The 11523-nt window shown below is 37.7% G+C and overlaps 1 protein-coding gene across 1 annotated transcript; it reads right to left on the reverse strand.

Annotated features, from left to right (window-relative positions):
- Positions 1-5666: 5666 nt before the first annotated feature.
- On the reverse strand, positions 5667-6566 carry LOC110592219 (heterogeneous nuclear ribonucleoprotein A1-like). Its single transcript, XM_021703181.1, has one exon. The coding sequence runs from the start codon at positions 6564-6566 to the stop codon at positions 5667-5669; it is 900 nt and encodes a 299-aa protein (XP_021558856.1).
- Positions 6567-11523: the final 4957 nt, after the last annotated feature.

The raw sequence follows: 11523 nt of genomic DNA on the forward strand, positions 1-11523 counted from the left end.
GAAATGGTGTCTTTAAAATATTTATTTTTTGTTACTTTGTTATTAGTATATATAGATTTATTTTTGCATATTGATCTTATATAGATTCCTTGCTAAATTTTTTTTATTAATTCTAATAAATATCTGAATATTCTTTTAGATTTTTCTATGCATACAGTCATGTTATCTGTGAAAAATGATAATTTTTCTTTTTTAATATTTATAACATTAAAATTATAAATATATGTATGTGTGTCTATATGTATGAGATATATATATGTGTATATATATATATATATATCTTGTAATTTTTTAAAAGATTTTATTTATTTATTTGACAGAGAGAGAGACAGTGAGAGAGGGAACACAAGCAGGGGGAGTAGGAGAGGGAGAAGCAGGCTTCCCGCCTGGCAGGGAGCCTGATGTGGGACTTGATCCCAGGACCCTGGGACCATGACCTGAGCCGAAGGCAGACACTTAACGACTGAGCCACCCAGGCGCCCGTATCTTGTAATTTTTTAATTGCAAGATATACAGTATTGATTAGAAGTGTTGATAGAAAGTGTTCTCATCTTATTCATGATCTCCAGAGTGGAGGTGGGAGAAATTTGAAAAATTTCAGCAAGATATTTTCAGTAGGTTTCTTATAAATATTGTCTATAGATTAAGGAAGCTCCTATTTTTATTCCTAGTTTGCCATGAGTTTTCTTTAATGAAAAATGGGTGTAGAATTTTATCAAATAATTTTTCTTATATATATTTATATGATTATATGGTTTTTTCCTTTACTTTGTTGAGGTGGTAAATATGCTGATTAAATTTGGGTTATTAAACCAACTTTGTATTACTTGAATAAACCCCAGTTGGTTATGATTTCTTTTTTATGTACTACTGGATTTGATTTACTTATTTTGTTTAGGATTTTTATGCCTATGTTCATGAGAGAAATTGTCTATAAAGATCCTTCTTGAATTGCATTTGTCAGGTTTTGGTATAAACATCATCCTGGCTTTATAAAATGAGAAGTGTTTCCTCTTTTTCTATTCTCTAAAAGAGTTCATATAACATTTTTATCATATTTTCCTTTTTTTTTTAAAAGATTTTATTTATTTGAGAGAAAGAGAGAGCGAGAGGGCATGAGCAGGGGGAGGGTGAGAGGGGGAGGGAGAAGCAGACTCCCCACTGAGCAGGGAGCCCTGATGCAGGGCTCGATCCTAGGACCCTGAGATCAGGACCTGAGCCGAAGGCAGACGCTTAACTGACTGAGCCACGCAGGTACCCCTGTATTGTACTTTTCTTTTTTTTTTTTTAAATTTTAAAGATTTTCTTTATTTATTTGAGAGAGAGAATGAGAGAGAGCATGAGAAGGGGGAGGGTCAGAGGGAGAAGCAGACTCCCCGCTGAGCAGGGAGCCCGATGCGGGACTCGATCCCAGGACTCCAGGATCATGACCTGAGCCGAAGGCAGTGGCTTAACCAACTGAGCCACCCAGGTGCCTGTATCATACTTTTCTTAAGTGTGCCGAGGACTTCACTGGTGAAGCCATCTGAATCTGGAGATTGTTTTGTGGTCGTTAGGTTTGATTACAGATTTCATGTCTTTTCCAGTATGGTAATATTCTAATTTTCAATTTCTAGGTGTTAATTTTTGAAAGTTGTATTTATCTAGGAATTTATTTTATATGCATTTTCAAATTTATTGACAAACATTTATATATCTTCTAATTTTCTTTTTAATGTCCATAGTGCGTAGTGATGCCCTTTTTTGTATCACTGATATTGGCCATGTGTGCCTTCCTTCTTTTTTCTTGATCTCTCTCAATAGGAGTTTATAATTTTATTAGTTTTTTTTAAGTACTAAATTTCAGCTTTATTGCTTTTCTGTACTGTGCATATTTTCTACTTTATTTCTGTTCTTTATAATTTTTTTCTTCTACTTTTATTTGGATTTAATTTGCTATTTTTTAGTTTCATAAAATAGATATTTAGAACATTGGTTTTTAGTCTTCTTTCTTAAAATATTCATCTTGGACTAAAATTTTGCTTATAACTACAGTTTTACCTGAATTCCACAGGATTGCATATTTTGTATTTTAATAATCATTAATTTAAAAATATTTTCTAATTTCTATTATGATTATTTTTTTGACCCATAATTTGCTTAGTTTCCAAACAGTTGACGGTTTTCTAATTACTTTTTTTTTAAAAGATTTTTATTTATTTATTTATTTATTTATTTATTTATTTGAGAGAGAGAATGAGATAGAGAGAGAGAGCATGAGAGGAGGGAGGGTCAGAGGGAGAAGCAGACTCCCCGCTGAGCAGGGAGCCCGATGCGGGACTCGATCCCGGGACTCCAGGATCATGACCTGAGCCGAAGGCAGTCGCTTAACCAACTGAGCCACCCAGGTGCCCTTCTAATTACTTTTTGTTTCTGGTTTTTGGGTTAATTTTTTTGAATGATTAAAGTCCTTTGAAATTAGTTGAGACTTGTTTTATGATGGGCCAATTTTGATAAATATTTCACTGCACTTGAAAAAAGTTTATTCTGCTATCTTGCCTTAAAAATTTGTGGAAGTAATTAAAGCCAGTTAATTGTATTGTTCAGATTTATTATTGCTTAGTCTATCAACTTCTGAGAGAGGTGTCTTAAAATTTCCCATTGTGATGGTGGATATACCCATTTCCCTCTTGAGTTTTGTTAAATTTTGCATTTTATATATTTAAACTCTATGCTATTAGAAAGATACAAGTTTAAAGTTGTTATAGTTTTTCTTTTACCATTATGAGAACCCTTTTTTACCTCTTATAATGTTTCTTGCCTTAAAGTATGTTTTTATGATATTATTGTGATCATAGCAGCTTTTTAAAAATTATTTTTTGCATATTGTATCTTTTTTCATTCTTTTACTTTCCAAACTATCTTTGTCTTTGTATTTCGTCAAGCTTCTTATAAACAGCAGTTAAAGAGTTGGCAAATGCTATAAGGAGAATACATATGTGAGTTTGGGCTTACTTCTTTGTGCCTCCCTTCTGTCAGTGCCCCAACGCCCCTCAAGGCCCCTCCTACATTAGAAGGCCCAAAGTGCAATTTATTCTTCTTAGCTCTATGAGAAAGCTCAATGTCTTCTTTGCCTATTAGGACTTGCCTTCTGCAAAAGTTTTTAGCCCCTGCCATCCCTTGCTCATCTCTTGCTTAAGACTCAGCAAATGCACCAAGGGAAAAAGCTGCGTGCAGAATATTGGGCTCAACTCAAAGAATTTCTCTTCTTTCTCAGAGCTTGGCCCCTAAGTTCCTGGTTGGCCTAAAAGTTCTCCAATGCCTCCAGATATATTTTAAAAACTATTTTATACAGCTTTTCAAGTTACTTTTAGTGGGAGTGTTGGTTTATGAAAGCTATTCTATTTTTGTTGCAAATAAAAGGTCCACATTTATCTTTGATTATATTAATTCTTCTGAAAACAATTTTTTTTTAAAAAAAAAAACTAAGTGTATGGAGACCTTAATAATCCACTTTATTGAAAGTTATTTTTTTAAAAGTTTATTGATTAAAAAAATTTCTTTTCCACAAGCAACCCTGTCCCTCTTATAATGTGTGCACTTTAAGGAACACTTGGTATCTCCATCTACCAAGATGGACAAATAGAAGTTATTTGTGGCATGTGATCTTTCTTTGGGCATTTGCTTGATTGAAGTTTTCATGTGGAATATTGTTCTCTATCCATAAATCAGACACTCAAGAGAAACACCTTCCACCTCAGTAGGTGCCCTGGATGAAGCAGATTGTCAGAAACGTTAATGATAACTGACAGATTAGGGAAAGGAAAGAGGTCTGCAGGGTGCCCTTGTAGAGTACATCCAGGGGCAGCTACTTCTATAAAGTGTTACTTTTTTTTTTTTTTTAAAGATTTTATTTGTTTATTTGACAGAGAGAGATAGCGGGAGCAGGAACACAAGCGGGGGGAATGGGAGAGGGAGAAGCAGGCTTCCCGCGGAGCAGGGAGCCCGATGCAGGACTCAATCCCAGGACCCCGGGATCATGACCTGAGCTGAAGGCAGACGCTTAATGACTGAGCCACTCAGGCGCCCTAGAAAGTGTTATTTTAACCTCAAAGTGAAAGATAGGCTTGGTCACCAAATAAAGGGTTTTAGATTTTGAAAATTGCCATGATTTTTCTTTTTTATCATCTCAAGTAAACAACAGGTAAATAGCATAAAAATGATCCTGCCTGTCTGAAGCCAAAGAAATAGGCTGACTGTCTTTTCAAGATCTCTTTCAATTCAGTTTCTAGGTTATTAAAAAGAAAATTAATATGGTCTTATGCAGAATAGTACATAATTTCTAAGATGAAGATAATTAAATACTTTTCTTGAAAATTTCCATTTCCATTTCTCTGCTCATGCCTTTACCTGGAATAAATTCTGTTTTTTTTCTTTGAATTTTACTTTGGGACCTGGCTTGGATTTCACCATCTTGAGGAAGCCATCCCTGATATCCACACCCAATGTCACTATGCCTTTACTCATATTTATTAATGCTTGTCATGTGTCAAGTACTGAATAAACACTCTAACTGAATTATCACATTTAATAATTAAAAACAATGGAAGAGAGGTTACTATTTTAGAAATACAGAGAATAAAGTTCAGAGAAGTTAAGAAATTTGCTTAGTCATACCATTAGTGAATGACATTGCCTTTTTTTTAACCTTTGCATTTCCAGTTTGCACTATATGTTGATATTAAATCCTATTTTTGTTACTGTGCATCTGTAATTTTTATGCAGTCTTTATATAGTCCATTATTCTTCCCTCACTGTGTCTAGTAGAAGACTTTATAGATATGTAAGTGCTTACTACTGTCCCCTGAATTGACTATTTGAGTATAAAGAAAGATCATCAAGAGCTCAGCTCTTGTTCATATCTTGATGAGTAGAGAGATCAAGATAATTTGTCATAAAGAAAATACTAGAGGTGTACAGTTTTAAACTCTGGACAGTTGAGGGAAATTAAAATTGAACAGATCCTTGACAATCATGAGGAACAGTTCTGGAGACCTAAACAATCCTCTAAATTCATGAATTTCATTAGTTCCTTAGAACACCCATTTTCTCTTCATTTTCATTATAAGCAGTAATCATTTTCCTTTTGGGGATCATAAAAAATAAAACGTAAGCTATAAAAATTATTGTGTATGTAGTGATGAGCTAAGGATGGCAAAAATAAGTTGATATATGGATATTGGAAGGTTTAGTGACTCCCTTACTAACATATGACATTTTTTTTTTTTAAGACACATTTATTCAGCATCATGATCAGACTATTACATTTAGCAATCAACAGCATGGGTGCAAAAAAAAAAAAACTACATTAAAATCCTTTCTTGGAATGCTTTACACTTTCCACAGAACAGAAACTAAAATAACCTGTTATACAATTAGTCACAAATACAGTCCTCGAGTTTTTTGCCCATACACATGAGTATTGTCTAAAACATGTCTTCTTTGTAGCAGCTAGGCCCTGCCACCACTGTGCTTGGCTGAGTTCACAAATCTGTTGTAACCTGTAGCTTCCCTGTCACTTCTCGGGCTCTCCTCTCCTGCTAAGCTTTGTTTCCTGGCAGTAATTAGAACCTTCTGCCACTGCCGTAGCTACTGCTGCCGCTGGAACCACCACAGCCACCTTGGTTTCATGGTTTGGTGAAGTATTGGCCTCCATCGCCATAGGGGCCAGAGCTTTTGCCTCCAAAATTTCCTCCTTTCATGGGTCCAAAATTTGAGGATTGATTGTTGTAATTGCCAAAATCATTATAGCTTCCGCCACCTCCAAAGTTGCTTCCATCATTACCAAATCCGTTATAGCCATCCCCACTGCCACCATATCCACCACCACCTCGACTGCCACCAAAGCCACCTCGACCACTGAAGTTCCCTCCACTACCAAAGTTGTCATTCCCACCAAAACCACCTCCACGACCACCACCAAAGTTTCCAGAACCACTTTGACCTCTTTGGCTGGATGAAACACTAGCCATCTCTTGCTTAGATAGGGCTTTCCTTACTTCACAATTGTGGCCATTCACAGTATGGTATTTTTGAATGACAATCTTGTCTACAGCATCATGGTCATCAAATGTTACAAAAGCAAAACCTCTCTTTTTGCCACTGCCTTGGTCAGTCATGATCTCGATCACTTCAGTTTTCCCATACTGTTCAAAATAATCTCTTAGATGATGTTCTTCAGTATCTTCTTTAATGCCACCAACAAAAATCTTTTTCACAGTTAAGTGGGCACCAGGTCTTTGAGAATCTTCTCTTGAGACAGCCCCCTTTGGTTCCACAACTCTTCCATCCACCTTGTGTGGCCTTGCATTCATGGCTGCATCCACCTCCTCCACAGTGGCATATATGACAAACCCAAAGCCTCTGGAGCGCTTGGTGTTTGGATCTCTCATTACCACACAGTCTGTAAGTGTTCCCCATTGCTCAGAATGGCTCCTCAGACTCTCATCGGTTGTTTCAAAGCTCAAACTTCCGATGAAGAGCTTCCGCAGCTGTTCAAGCTCTTTGGAAGACTCTGACTTAGACATGACAGTGGTGGGAGGGGAGACTTTAACGATGCTTACTCGGTGGTGTCCATGGGCAGAAAGCTACATGACATATTCTTATACTTTAACCAAGTGTCCAATTCAAATTTGTGTTTCACTCAATTCAGAAGTTATTATAGGCTGAGATCTTGAGACTTGCTTTCAAAATAGTGGAAAATGCACATGTCAAGTCCTGAGAGAAAAGTGAATACTCCTGTATGCAGTAATATTTTTGGGGAATGATATTATTTATTGGACTAAGACCTCTTTGTTAGACTAAGACAGAGATATCTTATATCAAAAAATTTAAAAATAAAATATTTTATTTTGAATTTGAAATTAAAAACCATAAAGAATTAATCTTAGGAAACATTTTATTCATTGTCACTAAATTTCATAATTAAATTTAGAATTTTTTTTCAGAGAAAAAGTAAAAAAAATGACATGTATTCCAATTAAATTTTCTTCCTTTTGGATATAAATATTTGTTCTTTCTTACGTCTTTGGATACAAATGTTCTTTCGTTCTGTTTAAATTTACAAAATTTTACTGAATTTTGATACTGTCCTCATTGCTTTAGCACACCTACCCTTTATTCTACCCTGGTCATTGTCATTTTTAAATGCCAATTGCTTAGAACTCAGCCAATTGAATTGATTCGTGTTAAAATTGATCTCTGCCATAACTATTCATGGAGTCCAGCCTAGTCAAATGTGGCTTTTGGAGCTAGGGCAGAATCAGAAAAGACATGGCATGATGCTGCCATGCATTTCTTTTCTCTATAACAAACATGACTCATAAATGATGGTACTCTAACCTGCTGGGCCTGGATGGAATTTCACAGTCCTCTCGATACGCTGCTCTAGGCTGTCACTACCAACTGATTGACAGACTTTGGCAAATCAGATGAAGCCTCTATGCCAACTTAAGTCTTCTGTTTTAGTTAAGGGAATGGCATATTATGTTAGATAGAATTAAAAAATACTGCCAATACCAAAATTTACTATAGCTACTACATTTTTTAAGTATGGGAATTGTAAAAACTCTTCACACTCCAGGAGAAATCTGACATGATAACCGGTAGACACCAGAACTGGTTTTAGACCTAATTGACCAATGACAATTTGCTTATGTGAACTCACCTGTGAAAGCCAACCAATCAGTAATGGCCTCATGCTTTTAAAGTCAGCCAATCAGCCGTGGATTCACTCCAATGACGGTGCATCTAAAGCTGACGATGACCAATTCCTGTTTCTGTAATCAACATAAGCATGTGTCTTTATCCAACATAAGTCACCTTTGACACTGTTACTGCCTCTGTAACCAACACAATCCCCTGTTCTCCACCCTCTTTTTCTTAAAACCCCCTAATAGCAGCAGTTTGCTTAATTCAGTGACACTGAATGTCTAACCAGCATTGCTCTCCCTTGCCGAGGTGAGCAGTAAGTCAAGCTTTGCAGCGTTGGGTTTTGTTTCAAAGTTTGAATGGTGGTCTCATGCTTTGATAGATGACAGTATATGTCAGCACTTTTTTCTTTTTTTCAGTAAAGGTAACACATTTGCTGAACTTCTCAAATGAATTATTTGTTGGGAATAAAGTCACATACCAAAGTGTTGGCCATAGGATTGAAACCCACCCCCACCAACAGAAATAGATTTCATTGGGCTATCACATTAAAAATTATTGAGAAATTCAAATCTTCTTCCCCATTTTAACTGCATGGAATGTATTTCATTGATGTACTTCCATTTTATATAACTAACCTGTGATATCAGACTTTTGGAATAGAATGTTAGCAAATCTGACATGCTTAAAGTGTGAATAGTTGAGGGCTTAAGGAGAGGAAAGTACTGGTTAATCACTAGGAGTAAGTTAAGAATTGATGAGAGGTAGCCGATAAGTCTTTTTGCGGTTCCCAATATGTGCCTGTACTGGGCCATTTCTTCACTTTTCTCTAGACATCCTAATCAGCCTAGAAATAGATCGGAAGGGCATGCTTATGTGGGAAACTAATTTGGAGTTAAGCTTGCCAGTAGGTCACAGGGTGAGGCTTTTGATGGTGGTGATGGGGCTGGCAGGGATGTGCCTCAGCAGCAGTCCAGGACTGAGTAGGGATTATGCTGCCAGTGGAAAGATCATGATGGACTGGAAGAAGTGCAAAAGACTCGGTTATTAAATGTTTTCCTAAGAATGAGGTGCAGATGTGATTGGAGATGGGGAGGAAGACAGATGGCAGGATTGTGATTAGGGAAGAGAGAGAGAGAGTGCTGAGGTAAGGATTTCAGATATATTGCACTCACATCAGAAAGATTTTCAAGCCTCAGTGGTGTAGTGTGTGCTAGTCATTTTGCCAGATGCTGTGGGAGCTGCAAAAGTAAGTGAGCGTTAGCTTCTGCTCTCATGTGACTTATAGTTTAGTAGGACTAGAGCTTTATGATGAGGTTGATCGGGCACTTTTGTGGCTGGCTTTGGGATGGAGGGCACTGAAGTCAAGGAGAAATACAGGCTGTGAGGTCCATGTGCCAGATGGTCACTAAGGTAAGTGCTAAGAGCTGAGGATAAGGCAAGGCACAGGACTGAAGTGAAAATGCTGTACATCACCAAGGAGTACAGGACAGTTCTGATTCATTCTTTCTTTTAATTTCTTCCTTTGAGATTATTTATTAGAGGGTAGGAAGCTGAAACCCCCACAGAATCCATAGCTGATGATAGGAAATTTTCAGATAAGTCAGATATACATTTGTGAGAGGAGATGGATCTGGCTAATTGTGATGCCATTACATTATTACTTGAAATAGTAAATGCTTCATGAATTGCCTGAAAATGTGAATTCACACTCCAAAATTTGAAACCTTCCTTTATAAGGAATATATACATCTGGGAAAATTATTAGTAGCTGCACAATTTCTACTGATTGTTTTTCAGTATCTAACGCTGAGCCATTAACACTGAAATGGCTTGAAGAATAATGCAGCATTAAGCGATAATTATTTGGTATTTACATCAATTCTAGGAGAAAGATAATTTTGGAAAGTGTTAGATGCTAATATTAAAGATAAATCAATAGCATCAAGGCTAGAGGCCTAAGCACAGACTGAATTTGGGGTAAAGTTATAAAATTCATGATTTCTTGCCGTACTTAATCTTCTGAAGCCAAACTGTTACACTTTGTACCCAGCATCACCAGGAATTTATCCACAGTGTCCTCATGTTTATAATTTATACTGCAAACCTTGTTTGCACTACTTACTTTCTTTTTTCTTAAGCCTTCTTTCAATGTGTGATCATTATATGGTTATTAGAGAGAAGCTTGTTAGCGGTACAGGAGAGCGGAGATAAGAGCAAGTGCCCTCCAATGGGCTATCTGTTCTGAGTGCGGTTTGCTGGGAGATAGCAGTTATCAAAGGAAACATTGGCTGCTGCTGGCAAGTCTGAGGGTCTGAGGGATTTTCAGAGCACATGCTGATGGACATGCAGTGAAGAGTTGCCGGCGGGTTTTGGCGGGTTTAATCCTGGCATGTCGCCAACACAGTGCCTGGGCGGCTCACAACAGGAAATGACAGGCGTGTTAAAGCGTGAGGCAAGCATGTGACATGGTTTTGGACAGAGGCCTCAGAGTGCTGGTTACCTTGGGTATTGCTGTGTGCTGTCTTTAACCTTAACACCTGCTTTTCTTCACAAGGTAGCCAACCTCACGGGGCTCCAGTTTTCTCATTTAATTATAAGGGAAAGAGCAGATCATCCTGGTGTCACATGCTTTGGTATCATGGCATTTCTAGCATCTGGCGCTGCATGTGGTGCAGTTAGGCTCATATGGATATGTGGCAGGAGGAAGAGGCCCAGGGCAGATAGAAACTGAGAACAAGATTATAGGCAGAGCCAAACAAGTGGCACATCATTTTTGGAAACACTGAAATATTGAACACAGCCTTCACTTGGGCAGCAGATTGGTTGCACATGGTCCTTTCTGCTGCTGGTGGTTAATGTAGCAATTAAACAAAAAAAGGAGAAAACATACTGAGCCAGTGCCCTGAAGAGAGGTCAAAAATTAGCTGAAAAAGGAGGTGGTATTGATCATATATCTGTTTACTTGTAGAACACTGTTTGGAAGCATATCTTGCTCCTTATAGGAATACTGATTCCATCATTTCACGCTTAGATTGCTTATGCCAAGCACTAGGACTGCAAAAGCATCTTTTCCTTTTGTGTAGGTGGGTATATAAGAAATGGGGACTGTACTAGCGGTGGGTATGAGACCAAATGAAATGATTTGAGTATATACAAATATATGTTGCATATTCTTGGAAAAAGACCCAATTCTGTTTCAAGGGGAACATCACAGAAAGGAGCGGGGTTTGAAAAAGAGAGTCATTTGCCTTCTACTAAATAAAACTGTTCAAATTCTAGCTGGGCCAGAAAGGAAACAAGTTCCCTTTGATTTCTCTTCCTATAAAGTGTTGACAACATGAAGATGTTATTTCTCAACAACTTAGCCTGCTCCCTAATTTTCCCCCACTGTCTTTTTTTTTTTTTAAATATTTTATTTATTTATTTATTTGAGAGAGAGAGCATGAGAGGGGGGAGGGTCAGAGGGAGAAGCAGACCCCCCGCCGAGCAGGGAGCCCGATGCGGGACTCGATCCCGGGACTCCGGGACCATGACCCGAGCCGAAGGCAGTCGCCCAACCGAGCCACCCAGGCGCCCCTCCCCCACTGTCTTTCACCCCAAGAACCATCAATAGAAACACAAATGATTTTATTTTATTTTTTCTTAGAATATTGTGACAACCAGAACCATTTCCTGTTTTTTCCCTCCAGCTTCTCTTATTTTGTATATGGTCTAGCTAATGCACTATGAAATTCAGCAAGGAAACATCATTAAGGTTTTTTTTCTGCCTTCCTGATGTATAGGGTGGGATGTGGCATATTTACAAGCCACACAGGGGTTGAAGAATAGCTA

The sequence above is a fragment of the Neomonachus schauinslandi genome, chromosome 3 (genome assembly GCF_002201575.2).
Source record: "Neomonachus schauinslandi chromosome 3, ASM220157v2, whole genome shotgun sequence".
Classification (NCBI taxonomy): Eukaryota; Metazoa; Chordata; class Mammalia; order Carnivora; family Phocidae; genus Neomonachus; species Neomonachus schauinslandi.

Excerpts from the sequence above, each read along its gene's own strand:
- LOC110592219 (XM_021703181.1), bottom strand. The coding sequence starts at position 6,566 with ATGTCTAAGTCAGAGTCTTCCAAAGAGCTTGAACAGCTGCGGAAGCTC.